Source organism: Trichosurus vulpecula, chromosome 8, assembly GCF_011100635.1.
Source record: "Trichosurus vulpecula isolate mTriVul1 chromosome 8, mTriVul1.pri, whole genome shotgun sequence".
Taxonomy (NCBI): Eukaryota; Metazoa; Chordata; class Mammalia; order Diprotodontia; family Phalangeridae; genus Trichosurus; species Trichosurus vulpecula.
In genome coordinates, this window is record NC_050580.1 from 253,993,704 (window position 1) to 254,018,504 (window position 24,801).

Genomic DNA, 24,801 nt, shown 5'->3' on the forward strand with positions numbered 1-24,801 from the left:
CATGTGAGGGAATTCACTCTACCAAGGTAGGTGGGTACTTTCTCTGCAATTTGTAGTCTTAGAGTGGGGGTTCTTAACTTTTTGGGGGGTCATGGAAGCCTTTAACAGTCTGGTGAAGTCTATGGATTCCTTCTCAAACTAATTTTTAAAAAATTAAACTAAATATGGTGCCTGTAATCCCAACCACTAGGGAAGCTTAGGTGGGTGGATCTTTTGAGCTTGGAAGTTGTGAGCCACAGTGAATAATGCCGAGAAGGTGTCAGCACTAAGTTTGCCATCAATATGGTAAGCTGGGGAGGGTGAGGACAACAGGGGCAAAGTGACCCAGGCTGGAAATAGAGTAGGCCAAAGTTCCCCTTTCGATCAGTGGAGGGACTGACTTATCCCTAGCTCTTGTTCTTCCAACCTGGGGGAGATAGGGAGAGCTGGCATGTTTTTTTTTAAATTAAACTTTTTTTTAAATTGAAGGAAATGCTAAATTTCAGTTAGAGGTTCGTGAAAATAAAGTTGTATTTTTTTTTCTCGTCCAACTTCACTGACATCCTCTAGGCCCCAGGTGAAGAACCCACATCTTAGAGCATTAATGGATTAAATGACTTGCCCACAATCAGTCAGTAGGTGGTCAGAAGGCTTAAACACAAGTTTTTCTGACTTTGAATGGCCTCCCTATCCACTACACCATGTCTTGTTTTACGAAGGAAGCAAATAAGCATTTATTAAGTACCTACTGTCTGCCAGGTGCTTTATAATTATTGTCTCATTCGATTCTTGCAAATATGCTGGGAGGTAGGTATTATTTATATCTTCCTTTTACAGTTCAGGAAACTGAGGCAGCTAGAGGTTAAGTGACTTGCCCAAAGTCACACAGCTAATAGATATCTGAGGCTGAATTCAAACTCAGTTCTTCTTGATCCAAGGCCTGCGCTCTATCCATTTTACCACTTAAATACCTCTCCTTTAGAAATATGAGTTATCATTGTTAAATCTCTGGGCTTCAATCCTCTCATTTGTTAAATTCAGGATAACTACTTTACCTTCCTCTGAGGTCTGGCGTGAGACAACATTAAACAATCTATAATAAAACATTTGGATAGTTGGAAACGTTAGACAAATATTAGTACAATGGGTTGGTTCATTCCATGTGATTTCGTAAATGTTCTTCCTTGAAATCCAATTCATTTGCTGATACGTTTAGTTCAAGGCGTCCCAACATCCTTAGTGCAGTTTAAAACGAGTAAAGCTTAAAGCTGCCCCAAGATTTTTGAGCATCCTGTAAACGTGCGTGTGTGTTCTGGTTGTGCCTTGTGTTCGATTCTTCTTGACACCATTTGGAGTCCAGTTCCTTTTACAGATGAGGAAACTGAGGCAAACAGGGTTAAGTGACTTGCCCAGGATCACACAGCTCGTCAATGTCTAAGGTCACATTTGAACTCAGGACTTCCTGATTCCAGGTCTGGGACTGTAGCCACTGAGCCCCCTCGGGCGAGTTTATTAACCACGATCTTTCCTCTAGCATATCCTGCTGTTATCGATCAACGCACCCTTCAGGAGGAAACGGCCCTTTACATAGCGACCTGCAGGGGAAACCTAGACTGCCTCCTGACGCTTCTGCAATGTGGAGCTGAGCCTGACATCTCTAACAAGTCCCGGGAGACCCCGCTCTACAAAGGTGAGTGCTGGAGCGCTGGAAAACACAGCCCAGAAATCAAGCCTTCAGACACACGATGCTCCCTTCAAAGAAAGGCTGAGCTCAGCCGTGGCTGTCCTTGCTTAAAGACATCCTGAGACCCCTCAGGTGTGGTTACCAGGCTTCTAGGGGCAGGGATGCAGGAATTCCTTTGGCAACATCTCCCCCCAGCGGTCACCCAGCCTTTGTAGAGAAGCGTCCAAGGACGGGCAGCTCACTATCTCACAAAGCCCTTCATTCAGTTTTACCATTGGGCTCTTTTGAACGACAGGGTGAGCCGACCTTGGCCTCCTGGGCGTTTTCTACCCGCTGGTTCTGCTGCTTCCTCTGAAGTCACACTTTCCATCAGCATTGGTCCTGCAGATCGCTACCGTGTTACATGAAGTTTTCAAGTGAAGCATTCAGCTATTAGGCGGTACGTCAGCTAGATTGTTAGACTCGGAGTCAGGAAGACCTGAGTTCAAATCCAGCCTCACGCACTTACTAAGTAAGCTGCCTAACCCGGGGCAGTATATTTAACCTCATTCAACCTGTCTCCTGATCTGTAAAGTGGGGTTAATTCTAACCCCTAACACAACTTTGTTGTGACGAACAAGGGCTTGGCAAACCTTAGAACACTCTGGCAATTATTATTCAAGTTCCGTCGTCATTTTGAGACCCTTTACCCTCCTGGTCGTGCTCCTTCGGACGTGACGTGCAGGGTGTTCCTGAAGTCTGCACACAGAGGCAAAAATGTGTATTTTCAAGAAATGAAACGGATGAAATTTTCAACCACATTCTATTTAATTGGAATAGTAACAAAAGACACCTTCAGTAGGATTTCCATCATTTGGGATGCGAAGGTTCACGTGACCTCGATGCAGTGACTCCACAGTGCCGTCAATGGCCTCTGTGTCCAGACTTTAGGAACCCCTGGTAGTCTGACGCTATTCATGCTAACATCTGGTGGCCAGAAATGAACACGGTCCTCCGGATGTGACCTCACCATCCTCACTTTGTACAGTACACATCCGTTAATGCAGGGTAAGATCACTTCAATTTTTTGGCTTCAAAGATACATTTACTTTTATTGACATTTCAGTGCTCAGCCAAGCGCCCGCCATCCTGATGTTGGATTTTTTGGAGCCCAAGGGCAGGCCTTTAATTTTATTCTTATTGAATTTCATCTTGTCAACCCCAGCTAGTCATGCAAAGTCGTCAAGCATTTATTATTTTATTTCTAAGCTCTTTTATAGAATAAAATGTTATTAATAATATTAATATTCATTGATAATCATACAACAATAGAAAGGTTATCAATCTGGGTAATTTTAATAATGATTCTTGAAATAATTACAATGTGGCTAATAATATTAATTATAATAGCTAATGATATCGATACTGATTATTAATATCAAGATTACCTTATATAAGAATGTCATTTACATCCAAATCATTGACACAAATGTTGGGTAGAATAAGGTTGCAACATGCCCTTAGAGACATCCTTTCAGGTTGGAATCATCAGTACCATTTGTTTGGTATAATTCAAGTGTGGCCTTTCGACGGAGTCCAAGTTTTACAGAACAAATCCTGTTATTAAGGGGATTTGTTCTGTGAAGTTTGGATTCAAAGGGCTGCACTTGAGGACCTAGGGGGCCACATGTGGCCTTGAGGCCACAGATTCCCCAGCCCTGGTTTAGATTGTGCACCTACCTATGAACCTGGCCCACATTTCTTTTCCTTGTTCACAAATGCACTAATTAATATTTTGGTCACGATCTGCAGATGCCTTAAAGAAATCAAATTCTGCTATTGTACAGCGTGTCTCTGGTTCATGCGCTCATCTATGCACCCGTTCATTCACAAGACATTCATTAAATGGCTGTGTTCTGTATGAGGTGGTGGGGAAGAGTCAAGGAAAAGAAGGCGTGGTCTTTGCCTTTAAGGAACTTGCTTGCTTTCTAATGAAGGTGATAAAACAGGGAAACATGAACCTGGGTTCAAATCCCCTCTCACTAGAGATGAGATTAGGAGGAAATCTCTTGATCTCTGGGCCTTGGCTGCTGATTGAAGGGGGTGGGATTAGGCGGCCTCTGAGGTCCCTCCAGTTCTAAATTTAGGATTTTGCAACACTCGGAGGAAGGGAGGAAATAGGAATTTGTTAATCACCTACTAAGCCAGGCCTGTGCTAAGCGCTTCACAAATATCCCATCTGATCCTTGCAACAACCCTGGGAGGTAGCTGCTATTATTATCATCCCCATTTTGCAGTTGAGGAAACTGAGGCAAGCAGAGGTCAGGTGACTTGCCCAGGGTCACACAGCTAGTCAGATTTGAACCCAGGTCTTCCAGGCCCAGCATTGTATCCACTGTGCCACCTAACTACTTCTAGGAAGAACAAGAAATTCCTTCTGGTCGTATAGGTGGGAGGGTAATGAAAATCAAGGGTGCTGGTAACATCGCCTCCTCCTCCACCTCCTCCGCCTGCCTTCTGGAATTACAGATCATTAGAGCTGGGAGGGACACGAGAAGTCATCCTGCGTCACCTCATTTTACTAAGGGAACAACTGAGGTCCAGAGAAGAAGTGCCTCACCTAATGTCACAGAGTCTGCTGACTCTTAGGCCAAACTCAGGGTCTGCTGACTCTTAGGCCAGTGCTCTGCTCCTGCAGCCAGACTGAAACTTACTCATCATTCAAGGTCCAACTTAAGTCCTGCCCCCTCTACAAAGTCAATAAATGTTTATCAACACTTGGGAATATAATATTATTATAAGATAATATTAACACCTGGGGATTGTAATGAAAGAGAGAAACAATTCCTGTCCTCCAGAGGCCTGTCATCTAATATGGGAGACAACATGACAAGAACTATGTATGAACAAGAACACAGGATAAATTGGAGATAATCAACAGAGGAGAGGCATTAGTGTTGAGGGACATAGTGACAGGTTTCTTGCAGAAGGCAGGACGTTAGCTGTGTCTTGAAGGAGCCCAGCAAGCCTGGGGGCAGAGATGAGAGAGAGAATTCTAGGGATGTCAGACAGCCATTGAAAATGCCCACCCGAGGGATGGAGTGTTGGATGCCTGTTAGCTCACAGTTGTCCTTCTCTGAGTTCTTTGCATTTCCTCTCTACATCCTACCTTGATAACTGTGTACTTTTTGGTGATTTCTCCTGAACTTTTTTCAAGTACCACAAAAACCAAAAGTCTCTTCCATCGTTACTTTCCTTTCCACACGTTTGCATCCGTCTTCCCAAGTAGATCATGACCTAGTCAGAGGTGGGGACCACAGTGTCATGCTTCTGGGAATGTTTATCCCAGCACCTTGGCTTCCTTACATATAATGTATACCCATTAAATAGCTCATAAAATCTGATCATGTGGATACTACAAATAAAAAGAATTAACTAGCAACAATACATTTGTTGAATGAAATGGAATAAATCCTTTTTAGAGCTTCTATTTTAGTTAAACTCGTAATTGTGTTAGGTAACCTTAAGGGTAGGGGTAGGGGGACACTCCATAGATACTTAACTCTACTAGATTCTAACCTTCATGAGGGTGAGGAGAGTGTCTTATCCAAAATATCTTCCCCTACCACCCCCATACATCGAACAGTGTTCTTCACACATTAGGTGCTTAACAAATGTTTTTAATTTGAGAAATTGAGAATTAACAGGATGAAAGTACTCACATGGCTAGATCTAGCCCAGAAGCCCAAGGTTCCCAAGTTCTATAATTATAGATAGTATTAGATCATAAACATTAAGATTATTAGAGACCATCCCGTGGCTCAGTGGGAGGACCCTCATGAACTTCTGGTGGCCACAAGCCACCTTCTGAAAGTCATTTCCTCAGAGAACTGAACCTTTCCTAGAAGACTGGTTTTAGGTGACAGACCCCTCTCCCATGTTCTTCACTCTGCTCAGTGATTTGCATTTTTCCTGGCACAGCTTGTGAGCGGAAGAATGTGGACGCTGTCAGGATGCTGGTACAGTACAATGCTGATACCAACCATCGATGCAACCGTGGCTGGACTGCTCTCCATGAATCTGTGGCCCGGAATGACTTGGAAGTCATGGAAATTCTGGTGAGCGGAGGTGCCAAGGTGGAATCCAAGAATGCATATGGCATTACCCCTTTATTTGTGGCTGCCCAGAGTGGACAGCTGGATGCACTGCGATTTCTGGCTAAGCATGGTGAGTGGAAGCATGACCCTAACTAAGAGAACTGAAGCATTTCAGAAATAACAGAGACATTAGAACAAAGAAAGTTAGAGGTGGGAGATATCTTTGAGCCATAGAATTCGAGACTTGGACTGCAGGTAGGTGTTGCAGTGGATAGAATTCTGGGTCTGGAGTCACAAAGATCTGAGTTCAAATTTGAACTCACACCCTTCCTAGCTATGTGACCCTGGGTAAGTCACTTTACCTCTGAATGTCTGAGTTTTCTCAACTGTGAAATGGAGACAATAGTACCCACCTCCCCTGGTTGTTTTGAGGATCAAATGAGTGTAACATGTGTAACATGTGTAAAGTACTTTGCACAATGCCTGGCACATAGTAGGTGCTTAATTAATGTTAGCTTTCTTCCTTCTTGGAAGTAACAAACAAACAACCTTTCAAAGCTTTTGTAATGGGCAAGTGTTGCTGTCTGGTAAGATTTGGAGGGTTAGAGTAGAAAGCAAAAATGAAATTAAGAGACCTAGGTAAGTGATCTGGACAGATTTTTTCCAGACCACACCTTTCTCCTTCTACTAGGTAGCTAAGAAGGCATGATCTTGGCCTCCTTATATACAACATATAGCCATTAAATATCGCATAAAATCCAATCATGTGAATACTCTAAAATAATTAATTAGCAATAATACATTTGTTGAATTAAATAGAATAAATCCTTTTTAGAGCTTCTATTTTAGTTAAACTCCATTGGCGAGGGATAGTAGATTTCACGAAGTGCCTGCATTCGAAGCCATATCTGAATCAGGTTCCACAATGACTTGATTTTTTTGTTCTGTTTTGTTCTTTAGCCTAGAGAAAAGGAAGGAAAAATTCCAGATCCATTTTGTTCAGTGTTTTGGAAAGTTTATAAAAATTATTAATAATCAAGCCCATAAAATTTCTTTTACTTTTACCCCAGAGCCTTTAAGTTAGGATGACCCTAGCTCTTCTGAACCAAGGCACAGACTTCTACTGTCCTATTTGGATTCTGTGGATTTCTAGCTATCCACTAGCTTCCTCCATTTCACTCTTCCCTTTATTTATCACAGTAAAGTTATGCTCAATTATAGTTTTAATATGAAACAAAAAAAAATCAGGAAATAGAAACAGGTGAAAGAAATAGAGAAAATCATAGACAATGACCTGAGAGGGAGTTGGGGGAGTTCAATCTTTTGCAAGAAAGAAACTAACAACCAGGTTTTACAAATAAGAAAATTAAATTTTAGGAACACTATGGAACTTGCTCAAGTTCATGTAAGCAATAAGGGGTGGAGCTGAGATCTGAAACTGGATTTCCTGGATTCTTGAGTTCAGGGTTCTAAGGTTCCAATGGTGGAAAAACAAAGCAAAATAAAACCTTGACATGGGTACAAATGAATTCTCAGAGGTTATTTTTTCATTCTAGTATTCCATAAATCATCAATTCTATGTTTTTCCTTCTTAATAAAATAGCCTTCTTTGCTTGTGACCATCCCTATACTATTTCTAGCTATGGCATTTTAAAATTGCCAAACATGGCCTGGGCATTTGGGTCAAGGGAATGCAAAAGTTGGCAGGCAGCTTTTATGCTCAGATAAACATCTGATAGTTTAGCAAACATCTGAGTGGAGCAGAGAGATTTGTTCACTGGTTTAGGACAAATATGCACTGGCCATCTGGAGACAGAGGCATAGGAGTGGGTCCCTGGAGCTAAGGAGATGGGATTGGGGAGGACAGAGACACATGTTAGATGATGTCAAAAGTCAGGAGTATTATAGACATATATCCTGTTGATCCTATGTGCATTTCTTCTCTCCCACCCCCCACCCACCCCAATAGCTTCATATGCTATGTTCATCTGTAGATAAAAGTGTTTTTCTTGGGTGGGTGAACAGCTTGTCTGACCACAATGTGTTAGAGAGCCTTTGACATTGTGTTTTGAGTTTTAAAGTTAGAATTCAGTTCACTTAAATAAGCATTTATTAAGTGCCTATTAATTATGTGGTTTTTCAGTCATGTCTGACTCTTTGTGACCCCATTTGGGGTTTTCTTGGCAAAGATACTGGAGTGGTTTGCCGTCTCCAGCGTATTTTACAGATGAGGAAACTGAGGCAAATAGGGTTCAATGACTTGTCCAGGGTCACACAGCTAGTATGTATCTGAGACCATATTTGAACTCATATCTTCCTGACTCCTGGCCCAGGGCTCTATCCACTTCAACAGCTAGCTGCCCATTCTAGGTATGGGGGACAGCTATTAAAAAAGGTCAGAGATAGGAGATAGAATGTTGTGTGCTAAGAACGTGATTGGACTGGATTATAGAGTATGTAGAGACAGGAAGGGACTACATTGTGAAGTGCTTTAAATGGCAGAGAACTTTACATTTGATTCTACAGATAATAGAAAACCGTTGGATTTACTGAGGTAGAAGGATGACACACTCAGACCTACACTTTGGGAAAAATCACTTTGGCTGATTGGTTCCACTGAGTGGAGACTGGAGTAGGGGCAGACTCAGAGCAGGGAGATCATTTAGGTCATTGCAACAGTCCAGGGCACAGGGGCAGTTAGGTGGCACAGTGGACAGAGCACTGGCCTAGAGTCAGGAGGACATGAGTTCAAATTCGGCCTCAGACACTTACTAGCTGAGTGACCCTGGATGAGTGACTTAAATCCCGATTGCCTCAAAAAAAACCCAAAAAAACAAACAAAAAAAAACCCAACCCAGAACAAAAAATAGTCCTGGGGATAAGACTTGAGAGTCTCAACCAAGAGGGTAGCCAACTTATCTGAAGGGGTCTTATCTGAAACAATAAAATTGGGCAATTGATTGAGTATGTGGGGTGAATGAGTGAGGAACTAAAGGGGGGTGCTAAACAGAACTGTGATTTGAACCTCAGTTTTGTGGGTTCAGATTCAGTGTACTTCTCATCCAAGGCCAGCATCCCATGGGGACTCCCAGTGGGGCCTTAAATTACCAGTACCATAATGTACATGTGTTCATCAGTTGTACTTTCTTCTTAGATGGGAGGGACCTGGGAGAATAGAGAAACCCTGGGAACCTGTCAGGGAGAACAAGATAGTGAAAGAAGAGGAAAGTCCGGGAAGCAGCACCCCAAAACAGACTTTTGCCCCCTCCCCAATTTTGCCAGGGGCTTCAGAGCACTAGACCAATCCTTTTGTTCTCGGCTAGGTGCGGACATTAATACGCAGGCCAGCGACAGTGCCTCAGCCCTCTATGAAGCTTGTAAAAATGGGCATGAAGACGTGGTGGAGTTCCTCTTGTCTCAGGGAGCGGATGCCAACAAATCCAATAAGGACGGGTTGCTGCCTCTTCATATTGCCTCCAAACGAGGCAATTACAAGTGAGTTGAGAGGACTTTAATTTCCCTACACCCCCATCCCCACCCTCCACCTCCCTTTCTACAGTTCTTTCTTGGAGAGTTAGTCACTGATCTGACAGAGGAAGAGACTTCTCTCTGGAGTTGGAATAAAAGGGAATTGTTACTGGTTCTACTATGCCCTAAACTGCGCATACATGAAAACTCTACCCTTAGAGAACAAAATAGTGCTGAGTGCCTTATGTGGGTAGGAAGGGGGGGATCATTCAGAGGATCATAAGATATGAGAGTGGGAAGAAACCTTAGAAATCTCAGGAGTTCTTAACTTGTTGTGTGTGTCATGGAACCCTTTGGTGGTCTGATGAAAGCTATGAACCCTTTCTCAAAATAATGATTTTAAAATATATAAAATAAAATGTGTAGGATAACAAATGAAATTAATTATATTGAAATACAATTATCAAAATAGTTTAAAAAATTTCACAGACCCCTAGTTTAGAACCCCTGATCCTGGGACCATGCCCCACCCACCAGCCCTGCAACTGCTGAGGGCCCAAGGTAGCTCTTCCAAGACACCCTGCTCCCCCACTATGGAGGGGTCCCAGGTACCAAGATAGGCGGCACTGCCCAAGGGCCCAGGAGGAAGGATGCGGGATCAGCATGACCCTGACACAGGAATTGCTGAGGTTGGGGGATGGTGTGTATAATACCGTCCTGATATTAGGTGAAACCAAATGTCCACCTGGCTCAAATACAGTCTGTGACCCTGCTGAACCAGCACTCCCCGGAAGATTATATTGTTGTTGTTCAGTCGTGGCCAGCTCTTCCTGACCCTTGGACCTTAGCACGGCAGGCCCTTTCATCCTCCACTCTCTTGAAGTTTGTCCAAGTTCATGTTTGTTGTTTCCGTAACACTATCTATCCATCTCATCCTCTGTCATCCCCCTTTCCTTTTGCCTTCAATTTTACTACTGACAAGCCAACGAAAGACCACACTCAATCAATCCCAAACAAATGGAGGTGACGTTAAGGTGCAGTAGCTGTTTCAGGAATTTGGCAACAGGAGGCCCACTACTCTTTAGTCCTCAGGAGCAAACGTCTCTGAAAAGCGTCCTCCCACCATTTCTCAGGGTATAAGAGTTCAGACAGTATGAACCCTGGCATATCTAATAATCCATCCAAAGCACTAAAGTGGGACCTCTGACTCCTGAACAAGTACTAGGGCAGCATAAGTGTCAACTGACTCCTTATTAAAAGCTAGAAATCATTAATTATCCTGAAGATTATTTTGTGGGTCCGAATGCCAAGAAAAGGCATGGCATTATGGGTGACCCCAGCAATAAGAGCTATGATGCTGCTGAGGGGGCCTATATTCATGTACCTCGAGACCACTTGACACATGCATGTAAAGTACTGAAAACATTCACAAAAGCAGCTGTGGGCAGGTAGCTTGAGTCTATGGCCACAAACTTTACCAGTTTGTAGCCCTGAATATGGTTCACAACGAAAAGTGCTTTCAACAACAAGCAGCCGAGGAAATTAAGAAACAGGTTAAAACAGTCAGCATGAAGGTTATTCACATGCTACAAAGCTTTATATTCTGGAGCCAAGTCTGTATGGCCTTTGGACTGCTAAGCATAGACCTCAAAGAGTTGATCAAAAAGCACAAGTTTTAGGGGTTCCGTGTCCAGCAGGTGCATAAATTTGCTCACTCTATCTTGCAATCCGTGGATGCTTTCTTCAAAAACAAGATCATTTGTTGTGACCTGAAGCCAGAAAACTTCCTTCTAAAACAGCATGGCTGTGGTGTAAGCAAGGTTATTGACTTTGGGTCCAGCTGTTTTGAGTACCAGAAACTCTACACATGCAGCCTTGTTTCTACAGAGCACCAGACATCTTCTTGGGAAGCTAGAACAGTACACCTATTGATGTCTGGAGTTCTGGCTGCATTTTCACCAAACTTTTGACTGGATGGCCTCTCTTTCCTGGAGACCATGAGGGAGACTAATTAGCTTATATAATGGAGCTTCTAGGGATGCCCTCCCCAAAACTTCTTGAGCAAGCTAAGCATGCCAAGTACTTTTTCAGCTCCAAGGGTCTGCCCTGATATTGTGCTGTGACTACTCAGGTAGATAGGGGGGCTGTCCAGGGTAAGACGTGAGGTCCCCCAGGCAGCAAAGACCGGGAGACAATACTAAAAGGATGTGATGACTGTTGTTTAGAGAATTCTAGAAACGATGCCTCCATTGGGACCCCTCCATCCTCCTGACCCCAGCTCAGGCCCTTAGTCTGGCCTATGCCCAGACCTCTCACTATAGACAAAATATCAGGGGGAATGGATAGTAAATCCTGTGAATTCTTTCCAAGGATTGGATTCCAAATTACCTCCAATCCCTGGAATAGATAACAAGCTTAAAGCTAACTAATGTCAGAAACTAATGGTGGTTTACCTTTTTGTCATGTGCTGCCCAGGCGGCTGGGTGGTGGAGTGGATAGAGCACTGGGCCTGGAGTCAGGAAAACTCATCTTCCTGAGTTCAAATCTAGCTTCAGACACTTCCTAGCTGTGTGACCCTGGGCAAGTCACTTCACCTTGTTTGCCTCAGTTTCTTCATCTGTAAAATGAGCTGGAGAAGGAAATGGCAAACCACTCCAGTATCTTTACCAAGAAAACCCTAATGGGGTCATGGAGAGTCAGATACAACTGAAAGATGACAGAACAACAAGTGTGCTGCCCAAACTTAGCAGATAATAAAGAGGGATCTGTGTGGCAATACACATAAATGATATTTTAATCATCCTGAAAACCTGCAAAATGGAAGATACAAGTTCTGGGAGCCCTGTTCTCATCAGACTTTTTAAAGGCCAAACTTTTTATATGTATGGAAATGAACTTTCGAAGGGCTAATACCTAACCACATTGTTTCAGGACATTGGAGTACCTATTAAATTACTTTTTATAAGTTAAAAAAAAGAACCCCTAATCTTAAAGCCCAATGAGATTAAGTGAGCTCAAAGGATCATAGATTTTAGATGGGGAAGGGGCTTTAGAGAAGAGATGTGTTGGAGGTAGCTCTAATCCGCTCGTAAGAGATTGTTAAATTTTCATTGTGACCATTTACATCCGCAGAAAATCACTATCGATACAAATCAGGGATTGATTTTTTAAAAAATTTATTGTCTTGACTTAAGAAAGTATAAATAATGGAGATTAAATTTAAAGTGTGCGCATAGTTCTTTTCCCCCCAAGAAAGTCTGGTTGTTAAACGTTTACTAACACACCCCTGGTTTAGGGATCATCAAGTAAAACCCCCTCACTTTATAGTTGAGGTAAATCAGGCCCAGATAGGTTAAGTGACTTGCACAGGGTTACTCAGCTAGAAAGTATCTAAGGATTTGAACTCAGGTCTTCCAGATTTCAGCTCTATCCAATATATTGTATTTCCTGTTGACCATGGACACAGAGCTAATAGATGTAAAATCACATTTGGATTAGGGGAAAAAAATGCAATAAATTCCCAAGTACAAGATAGTGGAGGCCTAGTTAGACAGCAGTTTACATCTAAGAGATTTGAGAATATTAGTTGAATGCATATTCAGTGAGTCAACAGTGTGATTATGGCAACCCCAAAAACTAATTTGATCTTGAGCTAAATATATTAAGAGATACAGGCTATGGTAGTCCTTTTGTATTCAGCTCTGGAGCATTGTGTTTCATTCTATATAACGTATTTTTGTTGTTGTTAAGTCATGTCTAATTCTTCATGATGTCATTTGGAGTTTTCTTGGCAAAGATACTGGAGGGGTTTGACATTTCCTTCTCCGGCTCATTTTATAGATGAGGCAATTGGGGCAAAGAGGGTTAAGTGACTTGCCCAGGGTCACACAGTTAGTACATGTCTGAGGCCAGGTTTGAACTGATTATCCCTGACTCCAGGCCCAGCTCTCTATCACTTAGCTGCGCTGTATTTTTGGAAGGTTATTAATAATCAGGAGAACATCCAGAGGAAGGGCAACCAAGACGGTGAGAGTCTCTGATTCCATGTCATATGAGGATCATTTGAAGGAATTGGGGCTGTTTAGCTCGGGGAAAGAAGACTTAGGAGAAGTGCCTGGAAGGGAGAATGGGTTTGTGCTTTTAGGTGCTTGAGGGCTGAACTAGTAACAATTAGTGAAAGTTAAAAACAGATAAATTCAGACTTGACAAAAAACTTCCCAAAGATTAGAGCTATCCATAAATGCAGTGGGCTCCCCTGGGAAGTTGTTGGTCCCCTCCATCCTGGGGGCGGGGCGGTCTTCAAGGCTAGATAGTCACTTGTCACAGAGGCTGTAGTGGCCCTTGGCTAAACTCAATGGCCGCCGAGGTCCTTCCCAGCCCTAACATTCTGTGAGTCTGTGAGGGAGGGGCCATTATCATTCCCATCGCACAGATGAGGGAACTGATGCTGAGAGAGTTTAAATGTTTGCCGAGGATCGGATGAGTTAAAACATGTGCGCACCTTCCAGTGCTCTCATTGTAGTGGCTATTGAGTCATTTCAGTCTTGTCCAACTTCTCGTGACCCCGATGGGGGTTTTCTCGGCCAAGAGACTGGTGTGATTTGCCATTTCCTTCTCCAGCCCGTTTTACAGATTAGGAAACTGAGGCACACGGGGTGAAGCGACTTGCCTAGGGTCACATAGCTAGGAAGTGTCTGAGGCCGGATTATTATCACTATCATTATTATTGTTAAATTACGGAAAGAAGGAAAGCAGCATCTAAGAGTATCTTAGTGCCAGACACTTTAAAAACACCGTCTCATTTTATTCCCACAACCTTGAGCAGTAGGTGCAATTAGTATTATGTTATATTATATTATAATGTTATTATTGTTACAGATAAGGAAACTGAGGCAGACAGGTTAAATTGCCCAGGGTCCATAATGATGATCACGACAGCTAACATTTTTATAGCACCTACTATGTGCCAGGCACTGTGCTAAACACTTTCCGATTATTGGGTCATTTGATCCCCACAACGCCCTGTTTTATAAGCAGTAAATAATCATACCAGCTAGTCCCGATCTACATCTGGCCGCTGGACCCAGACGGCTCCGGAGGAGAAAGTGAGGCTGGCGACTTTGCACAGCCCTGCCTCACTTAAACCGGATTCACCTGCAAGTCACGGCATTCGCCTCCTGATGTCACGGGCCTCTTGGAGAATGAAGGACAAACGGCAATGACAGCTGACATTCTATAGCGCTCTCTGTATTTATATAGTGCTCCCTGTGCCAGGCACTGTGCTAGTCGTTATTATTTCATTTGATCTTCACGACAATCCTAGGAGGCAGGTGGTATTTTGCAGATGAGGAAACTGAGGCAAAAAGCAGTTAAGTGATTTTCCTAGGGTCAGACCACCGCTAGGAAGTTTCTGAGGTCACATTTGAACTCAGGTCTTTCTGACTCCAGGCCCGGCTCCCTTTCCTTATGGATAAAGAAACCCCCTCCATCAGTGCTGGCTGGCACCTTTTCTGCAGCTTGCTGTCTTAAAAGAGTTGTCTGCCCATCTACAAGCCTGTCTCTACTATCCATAGGCACTTTGAAAACATTGAAACTCTGTATAAATATGTTAGAAATAAAATTAATATTCATCTAGTCAGAACCGCTCATTTTGTGGATGGGGAAATTGAAGCCCAAATGAGTTAAATAACTGGTCCAAGGTCACACAGCAAGTTAATAGTAGAGCTAGCTAGATGCCCTTTCCCCTGTCCCTGTTCTACGGCCTGAACTAGGACACAGGAGACTTGGGTTTGAATGATCATGTTAGCCATGCAACCCTGGGAAAGTCTGAGCCCGTTTCCTTGCCAGCAAAACAGGAATGCCAGTACTTGTGCTGCTTGTGACCAAAAGCATTCTGTAGACCTCAACATGTTATGGAAATAAGAGTTAACACTTGTCAGCTGAGGTTCCTGGGGTGGGGGGAAATGTAAATATTACTCGCTTTTTCCAATACTACCTAGCACCTTTTTTGGGTAGAGAGTTAAATACATTACATAATTATCTCTGTGAATGAAGGCTGGGATGACGCAAAATAAGAGATGGTTCCAAAGGTTTTGAAATGCTTCCAGTGACAGACTTGTAAATTCGTTTGTTCGTGCATTCCTTCAGACTCTGAGTTGCAAAGCAGGTTCTGATCTGCTTTGGCAGAGGGAATCCCTCCCTACCCTAAGGAAGGCACAAGTCCCTTAAAAACAACACAACAATGATGACACAAAGAAATAAAACTTTGTGCAGAACCTCTTGCTGGACACTGAGGGATATACCATGTCCAGATAAGATGCATTCCTTATCCCTCATGCACCTCTGTGCCTGGCCCCAACTACCTTCTAATTTGACCTAGACGCTGCGCCCCAGCTGTCTGACAATGCAAAAATGGACAGTGGATGCAGATATTTTTCTATGGTTTTCACCTACAAGTTTTCCTTACTTTAAGCAAATTGGATACATGCAAATCCACATACACACAAAATATATGGGGACGGGCACAATTCTTTGCTTTACATCTGTGCCCTCCACAGGGCTCTTTTAAATGTCAAGATCTCCTAATGTGTTCATGATATGATTCGATTTAGAAATATTTGACTTAACCAGAACTTGGGAGACACTTCAGTTGTGGAAAGTTGACTGTTTTGGGCTGGATGGAGTCACCATGGCTTAGTGGATGGACCACAGGACTTGAAATCAGGAAGACTAAGGTTCAAATTTGCCTCAGACACTTAGTAGCTGTGTGACCTTGGGCAAGTCACTTAACCACTTTGAGACTCAGTTTTCTCTTCTGTAAAATGAAAGGGTTAGATTCAGGAGCCTCTCAGGTCCCTTCCAGCTCATAGGCCTATGAATCTATTGATATGCTTGACTTACGTGTTCTTCTTAGGCTCATTCTTGGCTCAAAGCCCTTTCTAGAGCCATAACTGATATAATTAATGACAAGGTCCTATCGCCGTCACAGCCCAGAGGTCAAGTACAGACCCAACTTTGTTCACTGGTGTGAAATGAAGCGTTAACACGCTGTATCTCGGGAGCAGCCAGCACCACATGTTTTTCAGAAACGACCGGTCCTTCTGCCAAGTAGACAATCATTATTAACTGCTCTGGTATTTGGAACGATATCTTCCATGGTGACCCCTCTGGAGTCATGCACGTTGAGTGCGTAATTTTTTAGGAATGAACCATTCAGGCTTTGAGCAAAAGAATATAACACAGAAATGACACCACCACCTTTGCCGAGGGCGGCGTCTATCGATTTCTTTGGTGTTTGTCTCTGTTAACACCCTCCCTGATCAGGCCTGGGAGAGAGGCTGAGCCTGGGATTTCATGGGTCCAGGGAACTCCCGGGATGAGGAAACTCCTTCTATTGGTGCAGATTCAGCCACTCAGTCAAGTCAGTCAATAAACATTTACCAAGTGCACACCATGTACCAAGCACTGTGCTAAGCATGGGGGATACAAGAAGATGCAAAAGACAGTCCCTGCCTTCAAGGAGCTCCCATTCTGCTGGGGGTAATAGAAGCACACAAAACATATACAAACAAGCTAGAGACAGGAAAAAGATGAAAGAATTAAAAGAGGGAAGTTGTTGTTGTCATCAAGTCCTGTGTCCCCATTTGGGATTTTCTTGGCAGGGATACTGGAGTGGTTTGCCATTTCCTTCTCCATATTATTTTACAGAGGAGGAAACTGAGGCAAACAGGGCTGAGTGACTTGACCAGGATCATACAACTAGGAAGTATCTGAGGCTGGATTTGAACTCGGGAACATGAGTCTTCCTGAATCCAGGCCCGGTGCTCTGTCCAGTGCACCACTTAGCTGCAGGTATCTCCACAACTTTTAGTCTTAGAAAGTTGACCCGGAAAGTGAGAGATTAAGGGATTTGCCCAAAGTTCCATAACAGCTTGTGTCAGAAGAAAGACTCTAACTCAGGCCTTCCTGATTATTTTCTTTTTTGGGGGAGGGGGGAGTAACTGGGGTTAAGTGACTTACCCAGGGTCACTCAGCTAGTAAGTACCTGAGGCTGGATTTGAAATCAGGTCCTCTTCACTCCTAGGGCTGGTGCTTTATCCACTGTGCCACCCAGCTGCCCTCACACCTTCCTGATTCTAAGGCAGTTTGTCCACTAGGCCACCCTGCTTCCCGCTAAGTATAGGACCTGTGGACAATGCTGACAAGGAAGCCTTGTTGCTTCAAAATTTCCAGTGCCCGTGACACCATTCCACCTTTATATTCCAACAAGTAAATCGTTTCCTTTCTTTAGACCTCATCTGTAAAAACGGGGAGTCAGCCTTGAACTAGGTTCTTAAATTTTTTTGTTGGTGAAACCTATGGATCCTGTCTCAGAAATGTCTTTAAATAATTGAAAGAAACGCTCAATTTCAGCTAAAAGTTAGTAAAAATGAACATGTAATTCATTTTTCAAAGTTTTATTAGCATACAAATTCATGGGCCCCCTGGAATCTATTTGTGAACCACACATTAAGAACCCCTGGACTAACCCATCTTGAAGGTCCCACTCAGTCCTGACCTTCTACTTTTTATATTTTATGTTCTAAGGGCCCTTCCAGTCCTAACCTTCTGTGTTCTCTGTGCTAAGATTCTGGTCTTAGCAGAGATCAAATGAGGTATTTGTGAAACCCTTAGCACAGTGTCTGACCCTGAGTAGGTGCTTGATAAATGCTTGTTTATCCTTCCCTTGTTCTGAGGTCTCTTCCTGTTCTAACACTCTACCATTCTGTTGTGCCAATTTCCATCTAGAAGTATTTCTTACTCAAAGCAAATTGATTTATGAAAATCCATATTCACACAAAAGACTCCTTTAGGGTCATTCTTTACTTTCTATGCTTTTTCACAGAGTTTCTTTAAATCTCCATGGTGCTCCTCTAGTATGCTTGCAATATGAATCATTTTATAAAAATTTAATTTATACATAGCTTCCTTCATCTGTGGCTGCCCAGTGAGGTCCTTCCATACATGCAAAACAAAGACGAAAACATTACTTACTGTCAAATACGCCAAATAGCTAATAGGAAATGGAAGCCTAGAAAAAGGAGAGGGAAGGCCTGTGTCTCCCCCGCTTACAGCTCTGGAGGTTAAGAGAAGGCCAGGCAATATTACTTGGGAGAATGCTTGGGGACTAATTATTTTATGTACACAGATAAGCTTCTAATGGGAAACTGTATTTTTGTTTTATTTTTCTCTAGAGGGGAAAAATGCTGTAGGTTTGCAGGGGGTATTCAATGCCATTCTCCCATTTAAGGCTCTGAGAACCCTAGCAACGTGCCCTCCCTCTCTCCTAAGAAGAGAAAGGAAATGAGTGAAATGTTGCCTTTTCTGAGGCACGGTTTCTGCATCTGTACAATGGGGAGAAAAGTACTTATATGACATACTTCGTATAATATACATATATGTATATATACACACACATATATGTGGGCATATACATACATATGTGTGTATATGTGTGTGTATGTATGTACGTATGTCTGAGAATTATCAGGGACCTTACAGGACCAATCTCCCGTATGTCACAAATGAGGAAACTAAGGTTCAGATATGAATTGCCCGTGGTCATACACCTACTAAGTGGCATAGCCAGGATTAGACCCCAGGTGTCTTGACCTCCGAATCTGAGAACTTGTGGATAGGACGGTGAACTTGAAGTCAGATAGACCTGAGGGTAGCTGGGAGATGTAGTGGATAGAGCACTGGCCTTAGAAGCAGAAAGATTCATCTCCCTGAGTTCAAATCTAGCTTCGGACACTTGCTAGCTATGTGACCCTGGACAAGTCACTTAACCCTGTTTGCCTCAGTTTTCTCCTCTGTAAAATGAGCTGGAGAAAGAAATGGCAAACCCCTCTAGTATCTTTGCCAAGAAAACCCCCAAATGGTGGTCATGAAGAGTTGGAGGAGAGAAAAACTACTCAACAGTCAGTGATAACAAACTTACAACTGAACAATAGCAGTAAAGCCCTTGATTCATATCCCTCCTCTGATACTTGACCCCCGGTGAGTCATCTGGGATTTTCTTGGGAGAGATACTGGAGTGGTTTACCGTTTCCTTCTCCAGCTCACTTTACAGAGGAGGAAACTGAGCCAAGTAGGGTTAAGTGACTTGCTCAGGGTCCCACAGCTAGTAAGCGTCTGAGGCCAGATTTGAATTCATTTTTTAGCAGTCACTATTCAGTCATTTCAGTCTCACAACTGAACACTAATAATAAAGACCTTCGTTTGTATTCCTCACTCTGATATTTGACCCCTGGTGAATCATTTTACCTTCTTGGTCTACAAAGTGAGGGAGCTGGATCTGATGCTCTGCAAGGTGCCTTCCAACTCTATTTCTGTGATCCTCGCTAACCCCTGCCTGGGCAGAGAGAGCCCTCTGGCCCTGAGCAGTAGGTGCTTGGGGAATGTTATGGCTATGACAAAGCATTTGTTAGGGATGGCTGAGGGCCAGGCCCACAGCACCCAGCCCTTCTTCCTTTGACCGCCACCTTTGCGGGTCTAGATCAAGCCTCCTGAGCTTGCACAAACAGAAATTATAAGGCAATGAGTCCCCCTGGGTGTGTAAATTTCCTTTGTAGGTTTGAAAGATTGATTTGTGAAACAACAGTCCGAGATCCCAATGATAATACTTTCTGCTGGTGTCATAGTGTGAGACTTAGTGGTGTCGGATTTCAAGGGGACCAGAGAAAATTCATTTTGCCAGGAATTGGGTAAGCTGGGAAACTATTTGCATGGCATCTGCTCCGTGAACTGTTCCTGCCCTCCACTGAAATGTGTGAAAAGATGTGGTCACCTGTGAAGATTAGGGTCTGCAACTGAATCTGCATTCCTCAATGGCCCTTGTCTGTTGGCCGCGGGCATAGAATCTAGAATTATAGAATGCAATTCTTGGAGTCATGTAATGTTAGAATCATAGAATCTTTTAAAATTGGATGAATAATTTGTCTTCAAATCACCTTCCATTCTCCGTATATTCCTTTACTTCTCCCTCCTCCTTCTCCATCCAGAGATTTATACTTTAGAATGAAGCATAAACATAGGGTGGTACAGTGGATAGAGTCCTAGGCCTGAAGTCAGGAAGACTCATCTTGCTGCGTTCAAATCTGGCCTCAAGACACTTACTAGCTGTATGACCCTGGGCAAGTCTCTTATTCTTGTTTGCCTCAGTTTCCTTATCTGTAAAATGAGCCGGAGAAGAAAATGACAAAAATCACTCCAATATCTTTGCCAAGAAAATCCCAAATAGGGTCACAGAGTTGACACGACTGAAATAAACAAACATACAGAGTAGCCTTGTCATTGCATTGGGATAGGGAACTCTACCAATGTAGGCCAGCACTTTCTTTGCAACTTCCAGTCATAGAGAGTTACCTAAAACATGGAGAAGTCAGATGACTAGGGCCAGGTCACAAATCTATGAGGTGTCCGAGATGGGATGTGAACCCAAGATGCCCTGGCTTGAAGTTAGCTCTCTGTCCACTCCACCACACTGCCTTTAACAAAGCATCAAAAAGTGAGGGGGAAAAAGCAGTCCATTAAAACTAATCAACATATCCACCAAGTGACACGCCCATAGTCCTCCACGTTTGCAAAGGGGGGAGGAGGGTACAGAATCATAGCATCTTAAAATGAATCATTATGTTCCTATGACTTTTCTCTAAGAGAAGACAAAGTCCCAAAGACAACCACTGGTCCAAAGTTTCCTCTGCTTGTTTTTCTTGCCATTTCTGGAAAAAAGAATTCAGTGAGCCTAAGTGTTAACCTCCCGTTTTCCACATGCAGGTGTGACCCCATCTCTTGGATGGTGCCTCAAGCTCAGTTCTCTTCAAAACATTTGACTCCTTCCTCGACTCTATTTCTGCGCCAAATGAGGGGGTCATACTAGGTGACCTTAGGAACTAGAAACCAAGTGTCCTGACTCCCTTCCCACCCAGTAAAACTCATCCGTCTAATTCTTCCTGGACTCCTCTGACTGAAAATAGAAGGATCACATAATGCCACTCTTCCCCAGACTATAATACCTTTGTTAGGCCTCCAAGACAATATTTGCATTTTAAAAGGCACTTTACTGTCATGAGACACCTCAGAGAGCCGGTGATACTTCTGGCTAATTTTTCTGATTATAAGATCAGCCCAAATTTGACGTATGTATTTCAGCTAGATGGATAAATCAGCTTATTTTCACACACCGCACCTCTCAGTTCAAATGAACTGATAAGCCTCATCCAACTGGAGAGAAATGTTAAGAATCGTTCAAAACGAATTGAAATTCTAGCAAACTCTGAAAGAAGGATGATAGTCGTGTAAACCTGCCCTTATGATAAGCCCCATAAAACGGCATCAGAAGCAGAGAATATTAGAACCGAAAGGGATTTTTGGACATAGAATGTATTAGGATATAGAACACAATGTTGGAGGTAGAAGGAAGTAGCCTTGTAAACTGGGGTGAACCACTTCTCTGGAATGCAGTGTCCCGGTCTCTAAAATGGAGATAATTATTTTCCCTCACCTACCTCACAAAGGTTTTAGGAAAGAAATCGGTGAATCTCAAGTGCTAGAGAATTGTGACTTAGTATTTAAAAAAAATGTTTAGAACATAGAATGTTAGAATGTGAAGAGTCCTCAGAAGTCAGCAAATCCAGATAACATAGCTTTGATGTTACAAAAATCGGCTAAATAGAATAAAACTAATTTCTATGTTTGTTAAGTCTTCTCACCTGACCTCGATGCTAACAATTCACTGCTAAATTTTCTCTGGATTTATCATAGGATCATAGATCTAGAGGCAGTGTTGGTAAAAGGTTTAACAACCAGCTCTCTGAAAAAAAAAAGTACTTTAAAGTTTAATCTGCATTATTAACACCAGGTTAGGCAGGTGGCAGCTAGGTGGCACAGTGCATAGACTGCCAGCTCTGGAGTCAAGAGGATTTGAGTCCAGCTCTAGGCTCAGACATTACCAGCTGTATGACCCTGGCAAGTCACTTGACCTTGTTTACCTCAGTTGCCCCATCTGTAAAATGAGCAGGAGAAGGAAATGGCAAAACCATTCCAGTATCTTTGCCAAGAAAACCCCAAATGAGGTCAGAAAGAATCCTACGTGACTCAACCATGTCAACAACCATAACAACGAATTAATATTTTTTTTAAGTGTAGACCCCAGGCCATCCCCAGAACAATAAATCAAGTCCTGATTTATGGCATTTGTTGATTCTCTAGGTGTAAAGGCTCAGACTGTAAATTTGACCTTTAGCAAGGTCCAGCACACCCCTGTTCCATCTAACCTCCTCACTTTACAGATAAGGAAGCCAAGTCCCTGGGAGATTAAGTGACTTTTCCAGAGTCACACGGGTCCTAAACATCAGAGCAGGGATTGGAACCAAGGTCCTCTGACTCCAGAGAAAATGTCTCCCCAGCTAAAATGAAATTTCCTGTAAGACAAGGATTGTATTTCTTGCCTTTTTGGCTCTCTTACTCCATACTTCTCTCCCAGAATGCCTACATAGTACTAGAAACATAATAGGTTTGTTGAATTAATAAGAATAACTAGCGTTTATGTTGCATCTCTTATGTGCCAGGCTCTGCGCTCATGCTTTACAAGCATTCTCATTTGGTCGCCACACTAACTCTGAGAGGTAGGCGCTATCACAGTTAAGGTAACTGAGGCAGAGAGAGATCAGGTCCTGTCCCTAGGGTCACACACCTACTAAGCGTCTGCTGGATTTGAACGTGTTTCTTCTTGACCCCAGGCCTAGCGCTCTATCCTTTGTGCCACCTGACTGCCTCAATTATTGACTGTGATAAAAATAGCACCTTCCTGAAACAGTTCTGGTTTTTAGAGTATTTTCATGTGGTTTTTCATCCTTTGATCCTTGTAACAACACAGGTAGGACAGATGGCATGATTTCCTTTTTGATAACAGCAGCTAACATTTATATCGAGCTTACTATAAGCATTTTACAAATGTGATTTTATTTGATCCTCACAACAACCCTGGGAGGTAGGTGCTTTAATTATCCCCATTTTACAGATAATGAAAAGTGAGGCAAACAAAGATTAAGTCACCTGCCCAAGGTCACATATCTAGTAAGTATCTGAGGTTGGATTTGAACCTAGATCCTCCTGACTCCAGGTCTGGTTCTCTATCCACTGTCCTACCTAGTCACCTCTATTCTTATAGAAAAGGAGACTGAGGGTCAGAAAGGTTATGTGACTTGCTTAAGGTCACTAGGTGAGTTAGTTACAGAATCAGGACCAGAAACCAGGTTTTTAAACTCTGAGGCCATTGCTTTTTCTGCTATCCCAGAATAACATGACTGTATCTGTCCCATTCTCAGTGAGATATCCCATAACTTATTTCTGTCTTGCGTCATAGGATTGTTCAGATGCTGCTTCCTGTGACCAGCCGCACCCGTGTCAAGCGCAGTGGGATAAGCCCCCTTCACCTGGCTGCCGAGAGGAATAATGATGATGTGCTAGAGGAGCTCTTGGATGCTGGCTACGACGTCAATGCCACCCTGTCCCCCGAGAGGTCCCGGTTGTACGAGGACAGGCGGAGCACTCCCCTGTACTTCGCTGTTATCAATAACAACATCTACGCTACTGAAATGCTCCTACAGGCGGGGGCAAGCCCCAACCTGGACATCATCAACCCTCTGCTCATCTCCATCCGCCATGGCTGCCTCAAGACGATGCAGCTCCTGCTGGACCATGGGGCCAACATCGATGCCTACATCTCCAGCCATCCCACCACCTTCCCAGCCACTATCATGTTCTCCATGAAGTGTCTTTCACTTCTGAAATTCCTCATGGACCTAGGGTGTAATGGCGATTCCTGCTTCACCTGTCAGTATGGGAATGGCCCCCACCCAGCCACACAGACCACATCAAGCAGGTTCAATGAGATGCCCTTGGACAAGTCACCCACCGTCATCCAGGTAGGTAGAGAAACCCAAGACTTCTAAAATCATGGAACCCCAGAGCTGGAGAGGATCTCAGGAGTCATTGAGTCCAGCTTCTGCCCAAATAATGAATCTCATCCATGACATCCCCAAAGAGGGGTTATCCGGCCTCCACTTAAAGGCCTCAAGATTGCCCATTTCACATTTTTGGGGTCTTTGTACAGTTGTTAGAAGGTTTTTCCTGACATTTAATCAACCAATAGGCCTCTATTAAGAACCTACTATGTGCCAAGCCCTGTGCTAGGTGCTAGAAATACAAAGATAAGAGTGAAATAATTCTTGCTCTCAAGGGGCTTATATTCTAATGGGGAGAGACAACAAAGATTTACAGCTAGACATAACATATGCAAAACGAATATAAGGAATTTTATGGAAGAGAGCGTTAGCAACTAGGCTGGAGGGGGATGGATCAGAAAAAATTTCAGGTAGAATGTGACACTTGACTTAAGCCTTGGAGGAAATCCTGGATTCTGAGAGACAGAGGTAAAACTACAGGCATAGGGCACAACAAAGACAAAGACATGGAGGTGGGAAATGGAATGCCATGTATGCAGACCAGCAAGTAAGCCAGTATGACTGGATTGAAAAGTAGCAAGGCATA

At 43.2% G+C, this 24,801-nt stretch overlaps 1 protein-coding gene and 1 pseudogene across 3 annotated transcripts in view; both read left to right on the forward strand.

The window, feature by feature from the left end:
* The window catches only part of ASB2 (ankyrin repeat and SOCS box containing 2), a 93,767-nt gene that overhangs the window by 56,481 nt on the left and 12,485 nt on the right, over positions 1–24,801 (forward strand). For 2 of the 3 annotated variants that reach the window (XM_036735716.1, XM_036735717.1), the window contains 4 exons: positions 1,514–1,669; positions 5,624–5,869; positions 9,063–9,234; positions 23,615–24,176. In XM_036735716.1, the coding sequence (XP_036591611.1) occupies positions 1,514–1,669; positions 5,624–5,869; positions 9,063–9,234; positions 23,615–24,176 (1,136 nt within the window). The remainder of the gene's footprint in view (positions 1–1,513; positions 1,670–5,623; positions 5,870–9,062; positions 9,235–23,614; positions 24,177–24,801) is intronic. The other variant, XM_036735718.1, reaches the window with a different exon arrangement.
* LOC118828389 lies at positions 9,729–21,030 on the forward strand (annotated as a pseudogene).